The sequence below is a fragment of the Falco naumanni genome, chromosome 4, assembly GCF_017639655.2.
Source record: "Falco naumanni isolate bFalNau1 chromosome 4, bFalNau1.pat, whole genome shotgun sequence".
Lineage (NCBI taxonomy): Eukaryota > Metazoa > Chordata > Aves > Falconiformes > Falconidae > Falco > Falco naumanni.
Window position 1 is genome coordinate 68642498 of NC_054057.1, and position 25558 is coordinate 68668055.

Genomic DNA, 25558 nt, shown 5'->3' on the forward strand with positions numbered 1-25558 from the left:
TCTCACCCTCTCCTTTTGGAAGGAGGGGATTGCAGAAGGCATTTTTTAAAATTATAAATATATATATATAATGCAAAAAGACCTCAAGGAACTGCAGTAGTGTTTGTCTGCTTAAGGCAGAGTTCCGCATATATTGCGTTTAGCAAAAGAACTTGCATTGTGCTTTTTTTAAAAAAAACAAGAAAAAATTTATAATCGTCTAACAAAGGAGCGTAACAGTCATGTTACGCCAGCGCAGGGTATGGTTTTTGTCACTCGTATTTATTGTGACTCTAAATCTTTGTTAATAAAACAAAAATCTAAAAAAAAAAAAAAAAAAATTTAATTTCCCACTAAAACCTGAGAAGTCTCAGTGGTGGAAGAATCTGAAATGGATATCTGTGTATATTGTATCGTGAGGGATTTTTAGTATTTGACTGACAATAAACACATGGACAAAGCCTTGGGTCTGCCTCTTATTTCTAGTATATATATATAAAGATATATGTATATATATGTATAAAGATCGATATATAGGTCTTATTTCCACCACTGGTGACTGCACAGTTTCTTCCCCCTGATGGGACACCAGGAAAGGAAGAAGGCAAAGTCTACGTGGAATTTCGTGGATTGAAGTTACAAACCACCAAACGGATTAAACGTCCTCCCAGGTGCTGTCTCTGGATGCAGGCTGGCATGCGGGTTTTCCAGGCAGGAACGAGACATGGATGCAGGCTGGCACGCGGGTTTTCCAGGCAGGAATGAGACATGGATGCAGGCTGGCACACGGGTTTTCCAGGCAAGAGCGAGACCCTGGCGCCTCTTCAGCCCTTCTCACTTGGAATCGCCGCCTCTGCCCCTCGGAGACCCTTGGGGTCCCATCCCTTGTACGTGTCCTGTCGTAACAACTTGACTCCCAGGTCAGCATCCGAAGACGCTGGAACAACGAAGTTTTCCCTGCCTGCCACAGAGCAGGTGGGAGCTGAAGCGCTGCGGTTGCGCTCACTCTGCCATTCCCAAACTGGGAATATAACCCCGTGCACCTCCTGAAATCCTTCAATACGTCTGTAAGTTTATTTAAATCCTCCAGGATAACTCAAGCCAGTGGAGAGGAGGAGAAAGGGGAGATTTGCATCGCAAACTTGAACAAAAACATTGCCGGAATATTTCTGGCCCCAATTCTGGATTAAAAACAAAGTGGTTGGAGCATCACTCGGCTGCCTGGGAAGTGCCCAGCTTGAAGGGAGGGAAAAAAATATGTTTGGGGTTGGTTGGTTTTTTTTTCAGCTCGGGTTTGTGTATGCAGCGTGTGTGTTTGTGTTGGCAGGAGCCAGACCATAACTCTGGATTCAGGGATGTGCTGGATCAAGCCCTGGGCGTTCCTGTGTCCGTGACACTTAACTGCTTGTCACTGGGCACAGCTGGAGCCCCCCCAGTCCCCATCGAGTATCCCAGCCTCATCCTGCCCGAAATTGTGGCCGTTGCCAGCCGCGGTCCCTGAGGTCGGTGGGAAGATGCTGCTTCAGAGCAGTGATGGTTCCTGCGCTTTCCTGATGGCACCGCCTGGAATCGCCGAGGCTGGGAAGTGCTTTGCTCCGGGTGTGAGCAGGAATAACTGGGTGTGAGCAGGAATAACTCGTTTTGGCGTCGTCAGACCCTGTTTTGGAAGCGCAAGAGGTGACGGGAGGAGCTGCGGGGGCTGCTGGCGGCGCGCAGGGGGTAGAGCAGCAAGGAGGGGGTGATGGCAAGGGGCAAAGCCCCTTCCCCACGAGGGGAGCCCTGCGGGTCCACAGCAGTGACCGAGAGCAGCATGGGGCAGCACCAGGTACCCCAGACCCACCTGGCTCCACTTTGACCCCAACTCAGTGTCCGTGGGGTTGGAAACGTTTGACCTTCACCATGTGTGTGGGGGGTGTTGGGGTTTTTTGGGGGGTTCTTTACAAGCTTTTTCTGACCTCCTAGAACTGGAAAAAAATCTGAATTTCTGAATATGTGAGTTCAAGAACCAGTTTAGATGAAGAACCAGTTTAATTCAAGAACCAGTTTAATTCAAGCTGTTTTGTTTTCCTCAAAGCTGTGTAGCTGCTGTGCTGGTGAGGGCTCTTGCTGAGGAAGTCTTTTTTTATGCAAAACTGCTGAAGTGCAAGCTATTAACGCTATTTTGGTAGCAAACCCAGTGATCTGCTGTGGATTAAAGTGGCAGGAGGTGGCAATATCCCAACCTAGTTGTTTTTTTTTTGGGGGGGAGCACCTGGAGCAGGTACCGGTCAGCATCTCAAAAGTCACGGAGGCGATTCTGCTGCGCAGATTGTGCGGGCTAATCGAGATATTGCTGGCAGCTGAAGGGTTAAGTCCACTCCACCCTGGGAAAAACTCCCAGTTTAGGGGCTGTGTCAGGAAATTCAGCCACTGGAAATTATAGGTGTGCAGTGGGGGCAGGGGCTGAGCCCCTTGGGAGGAGGAGGAGGAGGAGGACCAGGAGGAGGAAGAGGCCCTTTGGGTATCAGCAAAGCACATCACCTCCAGGGTTTGTATCCTCCCGATAACCATTGCAACACTGTCCACAACCCATTTTATTCCCATTTCCCAGCAGCTAGAGAAGACCCTTCCCCCAGCTTCCCAGGGCTGGACCCGCTCCCGAGCTCCGGCTCTGCTCCCCTCATCCCCTCGGGAGCAAAGAGGCTTCAAGGTTCATTTGGATCTTACAAATGCCTTGGCCGGGTCCCAAGTGTGACGCGGCCCCGTGTAACAGCGGGACGGGATTGCATCAGCTCCTGCACTCCAAATGGAGCCGCCGGCAGGGTCTCACCTGGCTGGAGCAGGTGGGAGCTGCTCCGTCGCATCCCGCGCCTCGGCGCGCTGGTCTCAGCCAGGGAACAAAGAAAAGCTTGGGCTGTGAGCCGTACAAAGACAGGCTCCTTAAATACCACCTTTGTTATTAAAAATAAATCATAAATACAAATTATGAATGAGAGAATCCTTCTCCATCATTAGCTACAGCAGGTGGAAGGCATAACCAGGGAGAGATGGGTAAAACCACTTTTAAATACAAGTAAAATATTTAAAAGCTGATTTTTGTGTCGGTCCCCTGCTCTGGGCTTTGGTGGTGATGGGGAAGCGAGGCATGATGTGTCCTGGGCCATCCCAAACTGGGATAAATGGGATGTGGGTGGGTGCGGGGCAGGGTGGGTGAGGGGATGCTGGAAGGAGCCAAGCCCTCCCCCTCTGGGTGGGAATACAGAGCTTAATAAACCCTTCCACAGCTGCCTTAATGACGAGCGTTTGAATAAGGAATTCCGCTCGGGGGGATAAAGGTTCTTCGTTGAAAAGGAAATTTGTCAGACAACCCAAATGTGAAACAGTTGCTGCTGAAAAGCAAAGAACTGAATTTTTTGTTCCCTTTTTTTAGTAGTAAAGCCTCGGTTTTGTCCGGGATCAGGAGCCAGAGGGCGTTCAGAGCGCCGGCCCTGGGGGGTGATTCCCGGTGGCTGCCGTCCTGCCGGGAAGGGACCGACACCGTCGTGTTCATGGCTGAAATCGGCGCCGGGTCTGAGGGATGACAGGGTGGGCACCGCGGTGCTGCTCATCCGGCTGCTCCTGGGCTTGGGAATGGCCAGCTGGAGCCGTTTGATGGGATTTATGAGGGGGTTGAGCTGACGGCCCTCGGGAAGGGTGAACGGAGGGTTGAGTTCAGGCGGTACGTGGGAAACCCATCGCGTGCGTTCCTTGTCCCTGTGGTACAGAAATAATCCCATTGATGCAACTGCCGGTCCCAGCACAGCCCATTGCCACGGTCTGGGAACTGCTGGGAATAACAGTCCTTGGTGTCCAGGAAAAGCTGCACAGCAAAGAGGGGCTCTTGGCTTGGGGGGAACTGGGGTTGGGGGGGATTATGACCCACCCATGGATGCAGGTCCCCAACCCGAGGCAGCCCCAGTTCACTGGGCAGCTCTTCCCAAGGGAACCAATATCAAGGAACATTGTTCCCAGCAGTTCCCATATCCCAGTGCTGCTCCTGCCCGTGCTGCCTGGGTGGGATGCACAGGGGGGATTATGACCCACCCATGGATGCAAGCCCCCAGCCTGAGGCAGTCCCACTTCACTGGGCAGCTCTTCCCTTGACATCAAGGCACGCTATTCCCAGCAACTTCAAGGCACGTTATTCCCAGCAATTCCCACATCCCAGCGCTGCTCCTGCCCATGCTGCCTGGACGGGATGCATGGCTCTTCGGGCGAGCTGCCCGTGCCGTGGGGTTTGGGGGTCCTTGGCAGCACGCCGGGGTCCCACGGCTCCCCATGGACCAGGAGGCAGCAGGAAAATTACACCTCGTGGCAATTAACCAGTGACGTGAAACATCCCAGGATGCTTTTGCATGGAGCTGGTGCCTGGGCAAGGCTCTGGCCTCGGTTTTCCCTGTGGCTGGAGTCTCCCACAGCCTTGAGCTCCCCCACTCCGGCCCAGGACCCCCCAAGGCAGCAGGTCTGGGGGTCCTGCAAAGCCCCCAGACCTGGTGGGAGTTAAAAGGCAAAAATCTGGCTTCTGAGGTGGGAGCTGGGGGCTTCGGCCACCCAGGGATGGGGGTTTCTCTTTGTAAATGAGCCAACTGATTCCTGCTTTTTTTCTCCCTCCCTGAGCATAGCCAGGCGGGATCCAGGAACGTGTGTAGGTGTCCCACCAAAGTCCCGCCAGCTTCATTATGATAATTTACCAGCAGAAAAAGCCCCAGGTAAACATTCAACACGCCGAATCCAGAAACAAACCCCCGGCTGCTGGGGAACAGGCTGAATCCCTTCCCCTTGTCCAGCATCTTTAATTGATCCCAGGCCGTAAGCCCGGCCGTGGCTTTGGGGGTTTCTCCAGCCTTTCCCTGCAGCATCCACAGTCCTGGGGCATTTCCCACCTCCCACCCCACTGCTGCCTTCCCATCCCCTCCCCAACCTTCCTTTTCCCGGCTCATCAGCTCCGGGAGCTTCCACATGAGCCACCAGTGACTCTGTCTTCCCAGAGCTGGGAAAACGGTGGAAGCAGCAGGTTTCTATCAGTTTGGTTCCTCAATGGACCCAGAAGCTGCTGGATGGAGACCGGGATGTATAGTCGTGCCTGAAGGCGCTGCTTATTCCAGGGGCACCCACTGGGAAAGCACTTGGATGGGAGATAATGCCTGTGTTGCCCCACTCCGGTGCGCTGCCCCGGGGGGTGTCAGTGGGAATCGGGGGTCACTGACAAAAGTGGGGGCAGGATGACGAGGCCCAGAGGTGGCCACTCATTCCTCGCAAGGGTCTTCGCCCACCTCCCAGCTGGGTTCACCAGTGAATCCAGCTGCCGTGAAAATATTTGATCCCAGGAAGGTTGGTCTTCCCTAAAGGCTGGACCACCCGCAGCAGATGCAGGGGAGACCCCAGCTCCAGGGTCGTTCGGGATGGGGCAAGGAGCAGGAGGTTTTCCTGCATCCCCTGGTGCATCCCGCCAGGAGCACGGACATCCTGGAGCATCCTGGGGCTCACCCTCCCCCATCCCCTCGCCCAGCTGGGCACACGCTGCTCCCAGGCAGGATTGGCCCCATGAGCAGCAATCCAGACCCCAGCCCCACATATCCCATGGGGGGCTGGGTGCAGGGCGGTGCTGGAGAAAGTGGGGAGCTGCTGCCTGTGGGCCTGGCCCAGGCATCCCCCCACCTTGGGGTGCCCATTCCCCCCCCCAGCATGCTGGTGGGTGCCCCCCCGGCCTCGCCAGCTGCAAAGTTATTAAGTCCCCGCCACAGCGGAGGGATTACGGCGCGATTAGAGATTAAGACAAGAGTGACCTCGATCTGTGTCCGAGGGTTTACAGGACTGGGGGTGCAGGGGAACCACCCCAGGGCCGGTGGGGGGCTGGGAGGGTCTGGGCCCTCCAGGTCCTGCCCCATTGGTCTGGGGGACAGAGCAGGGCCAAGGTTTGGGGTGCAAGGGGCTGGGGGGGCCATGCTGCCCACAGCCTGTTCACTGCTGCGTGTGTGCTCCAGTGTGAGTGTGCTCCGGGCACACTTGCCCTGTGCACCTGCTGCTGCTTTTTTTTTTTTTCTGCATGTTTCTTGCTGCATGCTTATTGCTGGATGCATGCTTTTTGGTGCACACTTCCCAGTGCACACTTGCACAGGTTTTGCTGCATGCTTGCTGGTGGGTGCACACTTCTTGGTGCATGCTTCCCAGTGCTCGCTTGCCTGGTTTTTGCTGCATGCTCACTGGTGGATGCACTCTTTTTGGTGCACTACACTTGCATGTTTTTTGCTGCATGCTTGCTGGTGGGTGCACGCTTTTTAATGCATGCTTCCCAGTGCATACTTGCACACTTTTTGCTGCATGGCTGTTGCTGGATGCACGCTGTCTGGTGCATGCTTCCCGTTGCATGCTTGCACGGGTTTTGCTGCATGCTTGCAGCTGGGGGCACACGTTTTGGTGCACACTTCCCAGTGCACGCTTGCACGGTTTTTTGCTGCGTGCTTGCTGGTGGGTGCATGCTTTCCAGTGCACACTTGCACACTTTTTGCTGCATGCTCAGTGGTGGATGCATACTTTTTGGTGCACACTTCCCAGCACATGCTTGCCCATGGCTGCACTCTTGGTGCACACTTTACTGGTGCGTGCCCACTTTTTGGTGCATGTTTTCAAGTGTTTGCATGCTTACTGCTGGGTGCACGCTTTCTGCTGGGTGCACGCTTTTGGTGCGCACAGCCGGGGGCCACCTGCAGGTGGGTGCCCCCCACCCTTCGTTCCCCATCCCGGGAGTGCATGCGGGGAGTGCGGGACCCTGGTACCGGCCGTGCACGCGGAGCACTATGCTCCCCTGGGTGCAGGCTCCGCGCCCGGAGCACCGCGAGCACCCCCGCTGTCCCCACCCCCTGCCCGGGTGCTCGGCGACACCTCGCGGCGGCGGCCGCCTCCCGCTCTGCCCGCCGGGTGCCCCCCCCCCCCCCGCCCAGCTCCGCACCGCGCCCGGCGGGTGGACCCCACCGCTCCCTGGCCCCCGCGTTGCCCCTTTAAGGCGCGGCGGACGGCGCTGTCACGTGGTGCGGCCGGCAGAGCGCTTCCCGCGAGCGCGGCGGAAGTGACGTAGCGCGGCCGCCGGGATGGCGGCGCCGAAGGTGAAGCAGGACATGGCCCCGCCGGGCGGGTACGGGCCCATCGACTACAAGCGGCACCTCCCGCGCCGCGGGCTCTCAGGTGGGCGGAGGGCGGGGAGCGGGGGCGGGAGGCCCGGCGGGGAGGGCCCGGTGCTGCCGGTGCCGCGCTCACCCGCGCCCCCGCAGGGTACAGCCTCTTCGCGCTCGGCATCGGCAGCCTCCTGCTGGGCTACTACACGCTCGTCAAGTGGAACCGGGAGCGCAGGTGCCGCCTCCCCAGCCCCGGGCTCCCCCCGGTTCCCCCGGGCTCCCCCCGGCGTCCCCCGGGCCTACCCCGAGCCCCCCCCGGTCGTCTTGTGGTCCCGTCCCTTCCCGGCGGCCGCGATCGTCGTCCCGCCCCCTGGGGTTCCCCTCGATCATCTTTGTCCCGTGCCCCCTCACCCTGCCCCGCGGGGCTCCCCCTGGTTCGTCCCCTGTCCGTCCCCACTGCCCCGCGGGGCTCCCCACGGTTTGTCCCCCCACCTCCCCCGAGGTCAACCGCCGGGTCGTTCTGTGTCCCATCCCGTGTCCCCCCTACGCCGGGGGTCCCCCCACGTTCCCACCCGTGGGCTCACCGGTTCTGATTCCTTGCTCTCCCGCCCCGGTTCCACCCCCCGGGGATTTGCTTTCCCCATCCCCTCCTCCGGCTCTTCCCGGCCCCCCCAGCCCCTCCCCCCGGTGCTCACCCCCAGACCCCCCCCCCAGCGGTGCTTCCCCCTGGTGCTCCCCCCCCAGCCCCCCCCCGGTGCTCCCCCCCAGCTCACAGCCCTGCCCACCCCCCCCCCCCCCCCATCCCACCGCAGGCGGCTGCTGATCGAGGACCTGGAGGCACGGATTGCCCTGATGCCGCTGCTGCAGGCAGAGTCAGACCGCAGGTACCGAGGGCGTGGGGGAGGTCCCCACCGGGCGTTGTGCCCCCCTGCTCGGGGCTTAGCCTCCCCTTGTCTCGCAGGACCCTCCGGATGCTGCGGCAGAACCTGGATGAGGAGGCCAAAATCATGAAGGATGTTCCTGGCTGGAAGGTTTGTGACCCAGGTGCCCCGGGGCTGGGCGGGGGCCGTGCCACTGGCTGCCCCTCGGTGATGCCCGGCACAGTGGGGGGGGCGGAACCGGCCATCCCAGCGGATTTGGGTCTGTGCCACATCTCTGGGAACGCGCACATCACCCAGGCTTGAAGAAGCCCCCAGAAACCAGCGGTATAGGGGGCTACGCTGAGCAGTGAAGCTCATTCTCCTGCCCGCCAGGGCTTGGAGCCGGTGGGGGGGGGGCACCGCTCAGCTGGGGGGCTGCGCCTGCCCCCCCCCACCGCTCCCCCTCCCCCCTCCCGCAGGTGGGCGAATCCCTGTACCACACCGACCGCTGGGTGCCCCCCACGCTGGAGGAGCTCTACTACCTGCGCCCCACCAGCGAGGTGGAGAACGAGAAGTTCGGGCTGCAGTACTACGTCTGAGGCGCGGCACAGCATGGCGCAGCTTGGCACAGCCCGGCACCGCGCTCACCGGGCTCTGGCATCCCCTGGTGCCGTGGGGGGGGCGGCGGCGGCTGCCCAGTGCTGCCTGTTCCAATATCTGTCATTAAACCTACACAGATCCACGGTGTCGGACATGGTGTCGGCATGTTCCTGGTGCAGCTCCGTGTCCTGGAGCGGGACACTTGGCTGGCCCCGGGGGGGGTGTTGCTCTTCCTGCTGCTGCGTGTTGGGGGGTCCCAGCTCTTGTTCCCAGAGCCCCCCCAGCGTGGGGGGAGCAGGGGATCGGCTCCGGTTGCTGCGTGGCTGAGCCAGGCCCTGCTCCGGCTGCTGAAAACATCCTGATGGGGGCTGGGTAGCTGCAGCCCCGGCCCTGCGGGTCCCCTGCAGCAGGGGCTTGTCCCCCAGTGTCACAGCTGGGGGCTGGCAGGTGGAGGGGGGAGGGGCGGGGGACGGACTCAGCCCACCCTCCGGTTGCTGAGCGTGGCACCCACCGGGGTTGAGTGCAAAACGCCGATTTTGAGTGTTTGGTGTGTCCCAGTTGCTGGGGGGGGGGGCATAAGGTGCTTTGTGGATCACTGTGGGGTGCAGGCAGCTGCCCCCCCCCCCCCCCCCCGCTGTCTGGGGGGGGAGGGGGAGGGGCGTAGAGGCGATTTCGGGGCTCACCACCACCACAAACCGAGCCGGGGGGGCGGGGGCGGGCCTGGGGCCGGGGCGATGCTCCCGGGGAGGGGGGGGCCGGGCGGGGCGGGGGCAGCCGGAGCCGCCTCCCCCGGGCGGCAACGCCAAGCGCCGGGGGTCCGCGCTGCCGCCGCCGCTCCCGCAGGGCTCCGCCGCCGCCGGGATGAGCTCCGTGCCCGGCCCCGCCCGGCAGCCGCCCCGCTACCTCAGGTGAGCCCGGCCCCAGGGACCCCGCGACGGGGGATGCCAGCAGCCCCGAGGGGGGTCTGGGGTCCCGCCGTGCCTGTGCCCCTCACCGTACGCCCGCACCGGAGCTGCTGCCCCACCCCCCGCCGCCGCTGCCCCCCGGGACGGGCTGGGGGGAACCCGCTACCCCGGGACCCCCTCCCCCCGGCTCGGCTCCTGCCTCCCGTGATGCCCCCAGCGCCCCGGTGCCGCCAGCCCCACTTCCAGCTGTCCCCACGCATGTCTCCCCGCGGGGCGATCCCAGCCCGGCTTCTCGCACCCCCGAGGACGGGGGCAGGGGGGGCCGGTACCCAAATAACCGCGGTTGCCAGAGCAACTGCATCCCGGGTCGCCATGGCTGCGGCAGGGATGCTGGGATGGCTCCGGCACGCGCGGCCCCAGCGCGGGAAGCGGCACGGAGGAGACTCCGGTACCGCCTGGGGCTGGGGACCCCTGTGTGTCCCCAGCTCCCCGTGCTTGCACCCCGCGGGGCGGGGGGGACGAGTGGCGGGCAGGGAGCCGGGATGTGGGACCGGGACACGGAGCCGGGTGTAGAGGCAGGCACGGAGCTGGGATGCGGGACTGGGATGCAGAGGGAGGATACGGAGCTGGGTTGTGGGACTGGGATGCAGAGGGAGGATACGGAGCTGGGATGTGGGACTGGGATGCAGAGGGAGGATACGGAGCTGGGATGTGGGACTGGGATGCAGCGGGAGGATACGGAGCTGGGATGTGGGACTGGGATGCAGAGGGAGGATACGGAGCTGGGATTGGGACTGGGATGCAGAGGGAGGATACGGAGCTGGGATGTGAGACTGGGATGCAGAGGGAGGATACGGAGCTGGGATGTGGGACTGGGATGCAGAGGGAGGACATGGAGCTGGTATGTGGGACTGGGATGCAGAGGGAGGACATGGAGCTGGGATGTGGGACTGGGATGCAGAGGGAGGACATGGGACTGGGTGGGATGTGGGACTGGGATGCAGAGGGAGGACATGGGACTGGGTGGGATGTGGGACTGGGATGCAGAGGGAGGATATGGGACTGGGTGGGATGTGGGACTGGGATGCAGAGGGAGGACATGGAGCTGGGGTGCGGGACTGGGATGCAGAGGGAGGACACAGAGCCGTGATGCAGGACTGGGATGTGGGACTGGGATGCAGAGGGAGGACATGGAGCTGGGGTGCGGGACTGGCATGCAGAGTGAGGACACGGAGCCGTGATGCAGAACTGGGATGCAGAATGTGAGGTGCCCTGCCCCTGGAACTGGGGTACAGGAGGGGACACAGGAGGGATGCTCTCGAACCCCTCATCCTTCAGCTCTTCCCCCTCCCGCTCCCAGTAAGGTCTCTGCCCCGCCAGTGCAGCAGCAGCTCTGGCCATCCACCACGCCCCAGGAGGCAGCAGTAACTGGGTTAAACTGCGTTGGACTGGGCTTTGCTGGGTTTCAGCAGGGCTCAGTGGGGCACCTACCCCTGCACAGGGGACAGGAGCAGCGTGTCCCCCCCTGCATCCCCAGCCCCTATAGCAAAGCCAAACCGCAAAGCGGGGAGGGCCGAGAGCGCACGTGCACCCCAGAGCGCTTGGAGGGGACTCTGCTCCCGGGGTGGGCAGCGAGCCAGGACTCGGGGAGCCCCACCATGTGTCCCCCCCCCTCCCTGGGGACGATGCCAGGACCGTGGGAGCCAGCCCGGGCCGCAGCCCAGGTTTCCCTGCCAGCAGTGATTACGGGCAATGTTCTCCCCTGGAGCAGACGTGGGGAATTTTGTCAGAGCTGAAAATGCGCCTTTTGTTGGGTGACTGACAACACAGCTGCACTGGGGCTCGCTGGGCTCTGCCAGCCCCCGCACGGGACCAGGGAGCAGGGGCTGGATTTGGCCCCTTTCCCCCCCTTTTTGCCCCTGGTGTGGGGCTGGGGACAGGCTGGGACTCACTAGAGGGCACCAGATGACTGGGGATGGGATGTGGGATGGGATGAACAGGATGGGAAAGGAGAGGAGGCATGGGGCAGGGTGAGTTTTTTTTTTCTTCTGGGGGTCTGCCAGGTTGGGCAGGGCACTGGGGTTTTGTGGGGTCTGCCGAGGCATACAGGGGGTATGGGGTGGGCCTGTGGGGACAGCCAGAGGATGTGGGGTCAATGAGATCTGTCAGCATGGCCAGGGGACAGGGTCTAAGGGGTCTGCCAGAGTGACCAGGGCATGGCAGGTCTATGGGGTTTGTCAGGATGGCCAGGGGACAGGGTGGGATCAGCCACGGTGGCTGGGGAGTAGGGGGCTCTCTGGGGTCTGCCAGAACGACCAGGGGATGTCAGAACTAAATGGTCTCCAGGCTTTGCCAGGACCCCCAGGGGACAGCCTGGTATGGGCTCTGCTGGGACACAGGGGGCTCTGGGCTCTGCCAGGACACCCAGGGGACGTGGCTGGCTCATGGGGTCACCCTGGACAGTGCAGGGTGACCCTGCAGCCAGGGACTCGGCAAGCCCCCAGCCCCTGTTCCCCCCAGCTCCCAGGGCTGGTAGCACCACACCTTCCTGCAGATAGTGGGGGGCCAGTCGGTCCCCTCCCTGCGGCTAGGACCGAGCACGGTGTGAGTGTGCATCCCCAAAGCAGGAGCATGGCCGAGGCCCCTCAGCTGCCCCCCAGGCTGCAGATTTTCCTCCCTGGGCCACTAGCATCCCGACTGCGGCCTCTCCCAGGGGCCAGATTTCACGTCCCTTCCATGACAAGCGCACAGCAGCTCACTGGACCCGGCACACACTGTTCCAGCCACGGCGCAGGTGAGCCAACAGATGTGAGCAATTATTGTCCAATTTGGAGGCTCCCGGACCCTGCCAGCTCCTGGGCTCGCAGCACAGGAACAACCGCAGCATTGTTTGCTTTTATATAACAGCCCGATCCCCACGAGCCCGGGGATGCTGCCAAGGCCTTGCCTCGCACGAAATACAGCCCCCCCCTGTGCTGCCGGGCTCCCGAATGTGCCGGCCGTGTGCATCCCCAGCCCCGAGCCACCGGCCATGCCCACCCTCAGCCTTGTGAGCCCCCAGCCCGCTCGCCTGTTGCCCCCAAGCATCCCCTGCCCTGCACCGCGGGGATGTTTGGGGGCCCAAGGGGCTTAGTGCCGGGGCGGGGGGGTGTCCCTGCCCTCACTGCTGTCCGCTCCCCCCGCAGCAAGGCGGAGGCAGAGGCCATCGAGAAGGAGCTGCTGGAGGATTATCGGTTTGGGCGGCAGCAGCTGATCGAGATCTGGGGACACGCCTGTGCCATGGCCGTGACCAAGGTGAGGTGGCCAGTGGGGCCCAAGACCCCCCGCCGGGCTGGGGGGGGGCTGCCGGCTGCTCTCCCCCCCGCACCCTGTCCCCCTGTGTGGCCTTTCCCACCCCAGCTGTGGTCTCCCTCCCACCCTGGATGGAGGCACAGGAATAGTGGGATGATGCTCTGGCCATGCCAGGGCTGCAGCCTCACCCTGGGAGACAGGGTGGGGGGTGGGGTGTTTGCATTCCTCAGCTGCCCTTTGTTATCCCCCCCGGGGTGAACTGGGGTCACCCGGGGCCAGTGGGTTCCACCATCCACCCCTGCCAGGCACCGGCTGCCTTTGCTGTGCGTGGGGAGGAGGGTGCTGGGGGGCTCCTCAAGCCCTGGCATTGCTCCCCTGGTGCGGGGACCCCCGAGTGCTCATGCTGGATGGGACGAGGAGGAGGAGGAGGAGGAGGAGGCAGCAGCTGGGCAAGTGGAGGTGCAGCATCAAGGGCAGCTTTGTGCCTCGGCAGCCGCCGAGCTCCGCGCCCACCTGCCTCAGCTTTTCCGTTGGAGGTGTCTGGACTGTGCTCTGCCCTTCCCTTCTCTGAGGGCAGAGAAGTTGCCTGAGGAGGGGAAATATTTGGGTGTTGGAGCCTCTCTGGATCCTGGGGCTGGTCCTGGTCCCTGCCCCAAGGCTGGTCCAGGTCCCACAGTGCGGGGCTGCCCACGCCTCCAGGCCCCTCCTGTACGATAGCACCCCGGCTCCACCACCAGCCCCAGCTGGGGAGAGTGGGGCTGAGCATCCTCTTCCTCATGGGGTTGAGCCAGGGAGAGCATCCGCGGATCCCAGTTTGGGCATCCCGCCCCCCAGTCAGGATCCCCCCCCCGGTGCATCCCCTGGAGCCACAATGCAGGTTGGCACCAGGGCAGGGCCAGGGCCAGGCGAGCCTGGCTTTGTCCGGCACCGCGGCGCTGCAAGCGGGCCGTGCTGCTCAGGTCTCTGGCGGCTGGATGGGACCAGGAGCCAGGCTCTGCGAGCAGGAAAAAATCTGTCAATGGATAAACAGAGCCTCCCTTTGCAGGCTGCTGGTATGTGGAGCGCTCGGCCACCTCCCTGCAGGCTGGCAGGGAGCCCCGTCCCGCCACGGGCATCATCCTGTCCTGGGCATCGTCCTCAACCCACCCTGGGCACCTTCCCTATCCCACTGTGGGCATCGTCATCATCCCACCATGGGCATCATCATCATCCCACTGTGGGCATCATCATCATCCAACCATGGGCACCATCTGCATCCCACCGTGGACACCATCCTCATCCCACTATGAGCCCTGTCCTGCCCTGGGCACCATCCAAGTCCTGCTGTGGTGCCATCCCTATCCCACTGTGGGCATTGTCCCCATCACATGCCCCGTCCTGCCATGGGTGCTGTCTCCGTCCTACTGTGGGTGCTGTCCCCATCCCACCACACACCACGCTGCCCACCCAGCAGCACAGCCTTACTGTGGGTCATCAAGCCCCGGTCCCCCCGCCACATCCCCGATGCTGGGTGCCATCCTCAGGGCTGCCCCAGAGGGATGGGGCTGGGCAGTGACATGACATCCCTGTCTCCTCTCGGCAGGCCTTCCCGCTGCCATCCCTGCCGCGCAAGCAGCCCACGGTGCTGGTCGTTTGTGGCCCGGCACAGAATGGGGCCATTGGCCTGGTGTGCGCCAGGCACCTGCGGATCTTTGTAGGTATCTTCCTTCCCTCGTGCTCCTCTTCATCCTCAAGTGGCGCCAGGCTCCCACACCGCATCCCCACTCTCCATCCCACAGGACTATGAGCCCACCATCTTCTACCCCAAACGCTCCCCGGACCCCCTGTACCGGGATTTTACGACACAGTGCGAGAAGATGGACATCCCCTTCCTCTCCTACCTCCCCACCGAGGTGAGACTCCTGGAGCCCCCGCGCTCACTGGCTGACGTGGTTGAGTTTGTTATTCTTTTTTTATTCCTTCCATCCCCCCCGCAACCCCGCCCCCGGCTCTGCTGGGAGCCCGGGGATGCCATGAAATCCAGCGGCGGCTGCCGCAGCCCCGCCAGCCACCGGCTCTGTTGTTGTTGGAAGCGTCGGGCTCGGTGGGAGGAATGTGACCCGAAAGCACTGCCCTGGCCAGGGCCGCGTGTCTCGGCGTGCTGGGCTCCACCGCACCACCGCGCCCCTCATTCCCCCCTCCCTGCCTTGGCTTCTTGGGGGGGGGCGGATTTTTTTGGCAGTAGCTCTTGGATGAATCTATTTATGCAGGAAGACGGGATCCCTGTGTGGGGTTCGGTGCCTGTCCCATAGGGGGGTGGGGGGTACCCCCCAGCCGCTGCCCACCGTGTCCCCCCCCAGGTGCAGCTGATCAATGATGCCTACAACGCCGTGGTGGACGCCGTGCTGGGAGCTGAGGCGGAGGCGACCGAGGGGAGGGAGCCCTGCGCTGCCATCCTGGCCACGCTGAAGCTCATCCGCATCCCCATCGTCAGCCTGGATGTGCCCTCAGGTCTGGCACCATGCTCAGCATCCCCCCAGGCAGGATGGAACCCCCCCAGCTCTGGGCTCACCCCAAGATTGTCACCCAGCCCACTGTGACATCACCCTGGGCTCAGCGCCTGGGTGGTGGGGGAGCCCCTGTGGTGCCCTCCCAGGGTGGGGAGAGCCCCGGGGACCCCCAGCTTTCCCCCCCCCCCCCCCCCCCAGCCTGGCAGCATCCCTGCCGGCAGCCCAGGCTGGCAGCCGCTCTCCACGGATGCGTTCAGGGCATCCACGATAAATAACAAACTCCTTGAACTGAGACATGATGTAATTTGAAAACACCCGGGTGTCTGGTGGCCAGGCCTGGAATTGCCATCACACCCCCACACTGCGTGTGCCCCCCCCCCGCAGGAGCAAACAGGAGCTCTCGGCACGGCTGCTGGTGAATCCCCACCAAGCAAAACCCCGCACCGTGCCAGGACGCAGCTGGAGCGGTGCAAGGCGGCGATGCTGGGGGGACACACACGCACCCCCTCCTCCCTGCGCCCTCCCCTCCTCCACCACCCCAGAGCATTCTCCACCGGCAAACTGGTGCCCGGCAGCGCTGTGTCCCCTGGGGTGCCCTGAACCCCTCCCCGTGTCTTTTTTGCCATGGCAGGGTGGGACGTGGAGGCCGGGAGCAGTGGTGGGATCAGCCCCGACGTGCTGGTGTCACTGGCGGCACCCAAGCAGTGCGCTCGGCGCTTCCTGGGCCGCCAGCACTTCGTGGCCGGGCGATTCCTCCCCTACGACGTGCAGAAGAAGTTTGAGCTCAACCTGCCTGAGTACCCCGGCACCGAGTGCGTGGTGGCCCTGCGAGCCCCCCAGCAATAAAGCGCTTGGTGGCTCTTCCCTGGGGTCGATGTCTGCCTGGGAACACGGGGTGAGGGGACAGTGGCCTCACGGCAGGGCTGGGCTGGGGGCTTGTGCCGGGATTTGGTTCCATGTCCCGTCCATGCCAGGGAATGGCCCCGTGCGCAGCTTGGCCCCCCTGTGCTGTGTCCCCTGGGACCTGTCACCAACCTGCTCTCAGGGGCAGACCCCGTGTGACCTCCTCTGTCGCCTGTCTCATGGGGACGTGGGCAGTTCCTGGGGTCCCATGGGTGGGTGTGGGGTCCCCATTGCTGCTGCATTCCCCCATAGCTTGAAACCCTCAAGCGCACTGGGGAAGGGGCGCAGCAGCAGCCCCCTCGCTACAGGGTTTTTTAATTAACAGGGAGAGCAGTGACAAGCCACCGCTGGGGACCGTCCCCGCCCTGTCCCAGCAGAGAGGGTCTTCTTGACCCTGCACCAGCACTGGGAGCTGCCTGCCCCCCGGGGGAGCTTGGTGCAGCTGGAGTTTTGGGGAATGCAGGGAATGCGCTGGGATTTCCGCTGGCGGGGCTGTGGGAGGGGGCTGCGGTCCCCAACCGTGGGGAGCTGTGGTTTGGAGGTGACCCTGGGGAGGGTCCCCAGCCCATCGCCCCCCTCCCCCCCCCCAGTCACCATCACTCGCCAGCGCCGCTGGGTGCTTTGCATCCTGCATCCCAGGGGGCAGCTGGGGCCATGGGTGCACTGAGCTCTGCACAGCCTCAGCGCCACCTCGGCACGGGGCTGCGGACAGCTTGGCACACCCACGCGGGCCAGGTCACTGCACAGGCGCCCACCGGCCCCGCCAGCCCACCGTGCCACACGGCAGCAGGTGCCAGGGGAGCGCTGGCACCCTGACCCCAACCGCAGGAGCGCCGAGGCTGGGCTCGCTTGGCTTTTTCCCCTTTCCCTCCCCTCCGCATTCCCAAGTGCATCCAATTTTAGCAGCTTTGCAAAAACAAACCCTCAAGTTTCCCGGGCTGGAGCAGCGAGTGGCAGCGCGCGGCCGGCTTGCTGGGGAGGCCGCCTTCCCGCTTCCCTCTTGACACCGATCCAGCGCCGGCAGAGCCGACGGTCCTGAGTGCCAGGAGCCGATTGCTGCTGTCTGCCGGCGCAAGGGGGAAAGGCCTCATATATAGACCCACGGTGCCGCCGCGCTCGCAGTTGCCGGCCGCCCTGCCACGGCACAGGCAACCATGGGTGAGCTGGCACTGGCCCTCCTGGCTCTCGCCGCCCTGCATGGTGCCGGGGCAGCAGGTAAGGCCGGGACTGGCGGCTAACCACGGCGCAGGGACCTGTCAGTGCCGCTGGCCGGGGGCATCCCTGCCATCCCGGGGGCTGGCGGTGGTGATGCAGGGCAGGATGGGGCTGGGGCTGAGTGCTTGCCAGATGTGTGCCGGAGCCAGATGTGTGCCGGGGCCAGATGTGTGCCAGGATCAGAGGTGCGCCAGGGTTTTGACCACAGCTGGGGACAGTCCCTCCGGCATCTGCTGGCAGGAGGACGCGTTGGCGAGGCTTGGGGCAGGTTTGCCCTCCCTGGGGCCATGTCACCGGAGGGATGGGGACGTGTCCTGCGCCACGTCCCCGCCAGCTCTGCCAGCTGCGGCGCTGGATGGCTGAGCACCTGCGGGAAGCCCCAACTGGCTCGACCACCACAAGCTGCTCTATGGGGCTTTTGCCCCCTGCTGCTGAGCCCCCCAGACCCGTGGGGGTCCCTGCAAGGTGCCAAGGGCAGCGACTGGGTGAGACTGAGCTGGGACCGTCCCTGGTCCATGGACAGAATCCATCCACCTGCACAGTGCAGGCTGTGACGGGTCCCGCTGTCCCCCAGATCCCTGCCACCGGGGGAAGGGACAGGAGGTGGCAGGGTCAGGTCCCCGCTACCGTGGGATTGCTGCTGGCGGAGGGATGGTGCCGCCGCATGGCCATGGGGCGCCCGTGGGGTCCCCACGGGTACTTTAGGGTGTGCCAGGCTGCACAGGGGTGTCTTGACTGCTTGGCCGCATCCTGCCCAGTGCCTGTGGGTGACAGGCACCAGGGGCCAGTTTTCTCCTCAGGGACCTGCTCCCCTCATCCGTCGTTTCCAGCTTGGCTGAAGCCCCCAGCCCAGCACCTGGGATCACCTGCACGTGGGGCAGGCGGCAGCGCTGCCCTTGCAGACCCCACTCCCTGGGTTCAATCCTGGGATGCGGCTGGCTGGGCCCAGTGGGAGCTGGGGGGTCCACCCTCCAGCTGGGGCACGCAGCGAGCCCCCCTGGGCCAGCTGCTGCCGTGGTGGTGTCCCCGCTTGCTGGCTGTGGTTTTACAGCCCAGTTTCCTGCTGCCTCCCGCTTTGGCTGGTAGGGTTTGCTGTGGCGCCAGGTTCGTGCTGTCATCTTGGCGTGGTGGGTGTGTGCGTGGGCACCCTGGCTGGTCTCCCCATCCCACATCACGCCTGGGGATGATCTTGCCCCAGGGCAGCTGGGAGCTTGCGGGGAGCATTTCGTGGCAAGCAGCCCATGAACATGGCATGGGCCCCGGTGCAGCCGGACTCGCCACGCGGCACCAGCCTCAGCTGCCCTTTGATCCACCCCTGGCTGGCCAGGGGGCTGCAGCCTCTCCTTGTCCACCCCGGATGGTGACACCACCAGCCTAGCCCTATGGAGCTGGTAAATCCTGCCCAGAGCCCCTTGCCTGGAGCCCCTTGCCAGGGGGCAGGGTGCTGAGGGTGGCGAGTCCCCATCCCCACTGAGACCTGGTGTGTCCCAGCACTGGCTGCGCTTTGCTTCGGTGCCCACGGCTTGGCAAGGGACCATCTGGGCACCGCTGGGTGCCCTGGGGAGAGGGTGCCCTGGCACTGGGTGCTCTCACCATGTCCTTCCCCAGAGCCCACAGAGAACGACTCGGAGCCAGGCAAGAGCGGCATGGCAGGGAAGCCCTGGAAAGCAGCCCCCAGCCTGGCAGACCTCGACCTGGACACAGCAGGTATGGCTGTCCCCGAGCCCCCGCCAGACACCGTGCCCTGGGGGACCTGCAGTCAGAGCCCCCCAGAGGGGCTGCACGGGGTAATACCCACCGTGCCAGCCTGGCAGTGCCACCTCCTCTGTGGCAGTGTCCCCACGGGACCCTTGCAGCAGGGATGCTGTGCCCACCCTGCGCTCCCCGGGGCTCCCACGCTGCATCCCCTGGCGTCTTCCATCCCCACACACTTTCATCCACCTGTCCCTTGCCCGTGCAGCCCTCGGCATCCCTGAGCTGTGCCCAGCCCTCGTGGCACCCTGGGATGCTTAGGGACAGGGTGGGGGGCTGCTCCCCTTCCGCTCACTCAGGGCTGGCTCTGTCCCAGGCAGAGGAGCTGAGTGGACATCGTGGTTCAACATCGACCACCCTGGGGGGGATGGGGACTACGAGAGCCTGGAGGCCATTCGCTTCTACTACCGCGGGCGCGTCTGCGAGCGGCCGGTGGCCATCCAGGCCCGCACCACCGAGTGGGAGCTGCCCGAGGAGGTGGGTGAGGTGGTGCATGTCAGCCCCAAGAAGGGTTTTCGGTGCATCAACAAGGAGCAGCCGCAGGGGAAGACCTGCTCCAACTACCACATCCGCTTCCTCTGCCCGCTGGGTGAGTGCCACCCCCCCGGACCCCGCTGGCATGTTGGGGGGGTCCATACCCATTGCTGTGCTCTTCCCTTGCTTTTCACGCCCCCTCCCGCTGTTGCATCCCACCGAGTGCTGCAGTGCTGCGGCTCCACCAGACCCCCCCAACTCCAGCAATCACCCCTTGGGTGCATGACGCTGGGCATCATCCCAGGGGCCAAGTGCACCCCCATGGATCTGGATGTGGGTGGTGGGCCCCCAGATAATGCTTCTACTCCCCACTCCCACCAGAGCATATCTACTGGTCGCACTGGTCCTCCTGGAGTCCCTGCTCACGCAGCGCCTGCGGCAGCAGCGGCACCCAGACCCGCAGCCGCCGATGCGTCAATGCCCAGCTGGTGGCCACGCTGAAGGAGGTCAAGTGCAAGGGCAAAGCTGTGGAGCGCCGGCCGTGCAGCGCCGGCCCCTGCCCAGGTAGGGACCCCGGCACTACCAGCACCCACCTGCCCCCCAGCCAGTGCTTGCCACCTGAAGCCAGCCACCTCCATCTCCTCTTCTGCCCATGCCACTGGTGTCACGAGGGGTCCCAGGGGGCCGTTGGCGCACAGCAGCTGCCTCCCCATCGGTGCAGCCACCTCCTGGGCAAAGCTGCTGCTGCCTGCGCATCATCAGCTTAATTGCAACAACAGAGGCCGTGCTGGTAAAAACAGCTTGGCAGGGGTGAGCCAGGGCTGGCTGGGCACAGGTGGCTTGGAGGGACCCTCCCTGGCTGGGGACCTCCCGTGTCCCTGTGTTATGGGACCACCCCGGGCTGGGGGGAACGTAGTGCCCAATGCCTGCCCGGTGTCTCCCTGACAGAGCCAGCGTGGATGGAGTGGGGCACCTGGGGCCCCTGTTCTCACAGCTGTGGCAGCGCTGGGACACGTGTCCGGCGCCGGAGCTGCAAAAAAAACCAAGAAGATGCCGTGCACCGGCCGCCCCACCGAGGTGCAGAAATGTCCCCCCTCGCCCTGCCCAGGTACCTGCTCTTGGGGACACAGGGACTCCCTCCCCAGTGCCCCCAACCCGTGTGGCCCCGCCGCCGGCCACAGCCATGGGGTCTGAGCACCGTGCCACCCCGCAGCCTGCCCTGAGCACACACTGCAGGGCACCGTCGTCTCCACCACCGGCTCGGCACTGCCGGACGCCCACATCTACCTGGAGGGCCGCCCGCCGGTGCTGCTGGCCCGCAGCGATGCCCACGGGCACTTCACCGTGACGGGGCTGTGCGAGGGCACTGCCACCAACATCAGCATCCACCGCGAGGGCTTTGCCCCGGGACTGGCATCCGTCGTCTCCAACGGCTCTGGCGTGGCGGTGGTGCATGTGAGGCTGCAGAGGCTGGGTAAGCATCGTGGCGTGAGGTGGGGGCTGCGCGGTGCACCCCTCGAGGGACCTCCCCAAAGGATGCACAGTGTGAGGGAGTGAACCAAGAGGGGGACTGCAGCTCGTTGTTTCCTTTGCCACCTTCCTCCCCCGCAGAGAAGCCCTACATGGTGCTGCACCCCAAGGCGAAGGTGCGGGTGGCCGGGCAGGAGGTGACCTTCTGCTGCAAAGCCTCGGGCACCCCGGTACCCAAGAAATATTACTGGTGAGCGGGGTCTGGGCAGCAGAAAGCTGGCATTGGGGATGGTGGGGAAAGGCAGACCCAGCTGTATCCCTGCTGAGCCCGTCCTCATCCCTGCAGGTACCACAACGGGACGCTGCTGGAGCGGAAGGTGTACCGCTACGGCAGCCGCCTGGTGCTGCGGGGGCTGGCACCAGAGCAGGCTGGCACCTACCACTGCAAAGCCAGCACCGAGGCAGGCGCCATCAAATCGGCGCCAGCACCACTCACCGTGCTGGGTGAGAATGGGATGGGCTTCCTTAGCCACACCATCACCCTGGGATGGGGGGTGTGGTGGGGAGGGTCACCCTAACCCTCGGTCTGCCCCGTGTCCCCCAGCCCAGGGCCAGCAGAGCTGCAAGCCAGAGCCTGAGCCGAGCCTCGTGGAGCTGCCCAGCGAGTGCCCGCAGGATGCCACCGGCTCCCGCTACTACAATGTGGGGCGCTGCCCGCCTGCCCCATGTGCCAGCAGCCTGGCCAAGCAGTCGGGGTGCGGGGCAGATGCGGGGCACTGCTGCGGGGTGCGAAGGATGGAGATGCGGCAGATCCCCTGCGCCGGCTCCCTGCTGCCCATCAAGGTGGTGGCTGAGTGCGGTTGTGGACCCTGTGCCCAGCCCCGCATCCTGGTGCAGGGACGGGTGACAGCAGCTGACACTGGCGAGCCCCTGCGCTTTGGGCAGATCTTCCTGGGTGGGAAGAAGGTTGGTTTCACTGGCTACAAGGGTTCCTTCACCATCGAGGTGCCACCGGACACACAGCGCTTGGTGGCTCGCTTTGTAGACCAGCAGCAGAGGTTCGTGGATGCTGTCAAAGTCCTGCCCTTCAACCGCCGCGGTGGTGCTGTCTACCAGGAGGTCAAGATGCTGCGGAAGAAGGAGCCGGTAGATCTGGACAGCAGCCAGAGCAACGCCATCCCACTGGGGGAGGCAAGCGGCCGGGAGCCCGTTGGGGAGCTCATCCTCCCCGCTGGTGCCTTCCTCCGTCCCTCTGGGGAGGTCTTCAGGGGCACGGTCAAAGCCAGCGTCACCTTCCTGGACCCCAGGGACATGGCGACAGCCAGCACGGCCTCCAGCGACCTCAGCTTCGCCAACACTGAGGGAGAGATCATTCCTCTGCGGACCTACGGCATGTTCACCGTGGATTTTCGGGAAGGGGAGACAGGTGCGGTGCTGCAGACTGGGCCAGTGGAGGTGCGGATGGACGCGGGGCAGGTCTGGATGCCAGAACACCTGCAGAAGATGAAGTTGTGGTCCTTGAACCCCGAGACCGGCTTGTGGGAGGAGGAAGGTGTCCTCCGCCCGGCCGGGGGGAGCCGGGGCAAGAGGGAGGAGAGGACCTTCCTGGTGGGGAACCTGGAGATCCGGGAGCGGCGTCTCTTCAACCTGGACGTGCCGGAGGACCGTCGCTGCTTTGTCAAGGTCAGGGCTTACAGCAATGAGAAGTTCAACCCCTATGAGCAACTGGAAGGGGTGGTCATCAGCCTCATCAACCTGGAGCCCCAGCCCGGCTATCCTGCCAATCCCCGGGCATGGGGGCGCTTTGACAGCGTGGTGACAGGTCCCAACGGCGCCTGCCTGCCCGCTTTCTGCGACGGCCAGCGCCCCGATGCCTACTCAGCGTACGTCACGGCCACGCTGGGCGGCGAGGAGCTGGAAGCTGTGGCCTCCAGCCCCAAGCTCAACCCCAATGCAGTTGGGGTATCCCAGCCCTACCTGGGCAAGCTGGGCTACCGCCGGTTGGACCACGATGACCCCAACTTGAAGAAGACAGCTTTCCAAATCAACGTGGCCAAGCCTGACCCCAACAACGTTGATGAGACCAATGGTCCCATCTACCCTTACCGCAGCCTCGAGGAGTGTGAGGAGGCTCCGGTCAGCGCCAACCACCTCCGCTTCTACCGCGTGGAGGTGGACAAGTACGAGTACAACGTGGTGCCCTTCAAGGAGAGCGACCTGACCTCCTGGACTGGCGACTACCTCTCGTGGTGGCCCAACCCTCAGGAGTTCAGGGCTTGTTTCATCAAGGTGCAGATCGAGGGGCCGCAGGAGTATATGGTGAGGTCCCGTAATGTGGGGGGCAGCCACCCCCGCACGCGGGGGCAGCTCTATGGGCTGCGTGACACCCGTAGCGTGCGGGACATGCTGCTGGAGAACACCTCAGGTGCCTGCGTGGAGTTCAAGTGCAGCGGGATGCTCTTCGACCAGAGCCTGGTGGATCGCACCTTGGTCTCCATCATCCCCCAAGGCAGCTGCCACCGCACAGCCGTCAACAGCCTCCTCCGGGAGTACCTGAACCGTCACCCGCCCGTGGCAGAGAACAACCACACAGCCGCCTTCACCATGCTGGCACCGGTCGACCCGTTGGGTCACAACTATGGCATCTACACGGTGACGGACCAGAACCCGCGGCTGGCCAAGGAGATCGCCATCGGCCGCTGCTTTGATGGCACCTCTGATGGCTTCTCAAGGGAGATGAAGGCGGACGCGGGTACGGCTGTCACCTTCACCTGCCAGGAGCGGCCGGCAGGGCGGGAGAGCTTCTTCCAGCGGCTGCTGACGGCCCCAGCCGAGGCGCTGGCTGAGATCCGGCGGGAGATGGGGACCAGCGAGATGCGCCGGGCTCCCCCCGAGGTGATGGACTTTGCCTCCGGCGCTCGAGCCCCAGGCCCCACGGCCACCCGCCAGACCCCCAGCAGCCGGCGGAGGATGGGCCAGATCCGGGGGCAGCCATGAACACCGCGCCCCCCCTCTGTGCCCCCTCCCCGGCTCAGCTCTGCCCTCCCTTTCCCCGTCGCTTTTAACCGCACTCATTTATAACGACTAAGGGGGACACACACGGGACACGTGGAGTGGGACCCTCCTGCCGTGACCCCAGGGGACAGCAGGGGAGGGTACCACTGGGCTGTGGCGAGGGGGGCAACAGCAGGCAGCCCCCACCGGCCTCGCCAGCCCCCCCCTGGTGCTGCCCCTGCCCTTGCCCCCAGCCCTGTGTGGGGCAGCTCTTGGTGCTCAGCCCCGGGGACTGCGGTGCCGGTGATGCCGGCAGCAGAGCCACGGCCCCACGGGGGTTATTTAAATAAAAAAGAATAAAAGAGGGGGTGGAAGCAAATAGGGGAAGGGGCTGGGATGGGAAGGGGTCCCCACCCGGTGCTTTGCCCCGTGTCCAGCAACGTGGCACTCATGGCTGAGGGTGCCAGGAACGGGAGCACGCCCTGCACCCCTGCCCTGCATCCCACAAGGAAGCGTGAGGTTTCTTTTGGGGAAAAACTGAAGGATGTGGATAAAATGCCCTCCCTGCGCGCTCTGCCCCGGAACGGTGCGGTGCCAGCTATCCGGCCGGGCGCGGGGGCTCCGTGGCATGCCTGGGATGCCAGGCTCCATCCCTGCCACCTTCACCCGAGCTCAGCCCAGAGCCTGGCTGGGCCTGATCCTGCACCCATCCTGCTACCACCAGCCAGGCTGTTTTCCCCTTGAGGAGCACTTTGCCCCAACTTTTATCCAGGAGAGAAAAAAAAAAAAGGTATTTCTTAAAGCCTCTCCCCAGCGCAGGGACACCCCCCCTAAGTCCTGCGGTGCGCCTGGGCCAGGGGAGCGAGTGAGAGGCGATGGCAGGATGCGCCCCCACAGCAACGGTGCTGGCACGCACCAAGGGCGCGTGCGGATTTGTACATTATTTATTATGAAATATATGGTTGTGTGTACACCCGCCTGGCTGCTGGGCTTCTCCGGGGGTGCCCAGACGCGTGTATGTGTGACCCCCCCCAACTCCTGCCCCATCGCCTCCCGCCCTGCACGGTAGCACCGTCCCAGCACCTCCTGTTTGCCTTGGTCGTCGTTCAGCTGGTTGGCGGCAACACGGGGGGAACCACGCCAGCTCCCCGTGGCCAGGGGACGTGGCAGCTGCGGGGGGGCCCCATCCAGCCCCGTGACACCCTCCCGCCCCCCTCATGCCCCAGCACAGGGATGTAGCCAGCACAGGAGTTGGGCACCCAGTGGGTGACCCCAACCAGGGTGATGGGCAGGGGTCTCTCTGTCCATCTAATGACTGTCTGTCCTCTGACTCAGGGTGCTGGGTGGGTTTCTCAGGTGCACACCCCCCCCCATGCCCCCTCCCAGCCGTGGCTCCAGCGGATGCTGTAATGGAACAGGCTGCATTTATGGGGCCAGCCCCCCCAGCTCCCGAGACAACGTTTCCCTTTTACAACACGGTTTGGCCGGGATGCGGC

At 63.9% G+C, this 25558-nt stretch overlaps 3 protein-coding genes across 4 annotated transcripts; all 3 read left to right on the forward strand.

The window, feature by feature from the left end:
- The first annotated feature begins 7042 nt into the window (after positions 1-7042).
- Positions 7043-8721, forward strand: NDUFA13 (NADH:ubiquinone oxidoreductase subunit A13). Its single transcript, XM_040589634.1, has 5 exons — positions 7043-7179; positions 7266-7344; positions 7922-7993; positions 8071-8140; positions 8449-8721. The coding sequence occupies exons 1-5, from the start codon at positions 7086-7088 to the stop codon at positions 8566-8568; spliced, it is 435 nt and encodes a 144-aa protein (XP_040445568.1). The 5' UTR covers positions 7043-7085; the 3' UTR covers positions 8569-8721.
- Positions 8722-12426: 3705 nt separating this feature from the next.
- YJEFN3 (YjeF N-terminal domain containing 3) lies at positions 12427-16118 on the forward strand. Of its 2 annotated transcripts, XM_040589627.1 has the most exons (6): positions 12443-12523; positions 12660-12768; positions 14348-14458; positions 14544-14657; positions 15105-15255; positions 15886-16118. In XM_040589627.1, the coding sequence occupies exons 1-6, from the start codon at positions 12465-12467 to the stop codon at positions 16098-16100; spliced, it is 759 nt and encodes a 252-aa protein (XP_040445561.1). In that variant the 5' UTR covers positions 12443-12464; the 3' UTR covers positions 16101-16118. The 2 variants fall into 2 exon arrangements, with proteins under 2 accessions (XP_040445560.1, XP_040445561.1); XM_040589626.1 differs by having other exon boundaries at positions 12427-12768.
- Positions 16119-17290: 1172 nt separating this feature from the next.
- Positions 17291-24441, forward strand: CILP2 (cartilage intermediate layer protein 2). The gene is given in 10 exon segments (XM_040589639.1): positions 17291-17372; positions 18981-19079; positions 19441-19713; positions 19980-20162; positions 20547-20632; positions 20634-20706; positions 20812-21072; positions 21210-21318; positions 21415-21572; positions 21673-24441. Coding segments are annotated over 10 exon segments (3696 nt in total). The 5' UTR covers positions 17291-17311; the 3' UTR covers positions 24066-24441.
- Positions 24442-25558: the final 1117 nt, after the last annotated feature.

Bases quoted from the DNA above. Each gene is read 5' to 3' on its own strand.
- NDUFA13 (XM_040589634.1), top strand. From the start codon at position 7,086: ATGGCGGCGCCGAAGGTGAAGCAGGACATGGCCCCGCCGGGCGGGTAC. The intron at 7,180-7,265 runs GTGGGCGGAGGG...GCGCCCCCGCAG, and splicing joins CCCGCGCCGCGGGCTCTCAG to GGTACAGCCTCTTCGCGCTC. The intron at 7,994-8,070 runs GTACCGAGGGCG...CTTGTCTCGCAG, and splicing joins CAGGCAGAGTCAGACCGCAG to GACCCTCCGGATGCTGCGGC.
- YJEFN3 (XM_040589626.1), top strand. From the start codon at position 12,583: ATGTTTGGGGGCCCAAGGGGCTTAGTGCCGGGGCGGGGGGGTGTCCCT. The intron at 14,658-15,104 runs GTGAGACTCCTG...GTCCCCCCCCAG, and splicing joins TCTCCTACCTCCCCACCGAG to GTGCAGCTGATCAATGATGC. The intron at 15,256-15,885 runs GTCTGGCACCAT...TTGCCATGGCAG, and splicing joins CAGCCTGGATGTGCCCTCAG to GGTGGGACGTGGAGGCCGGG.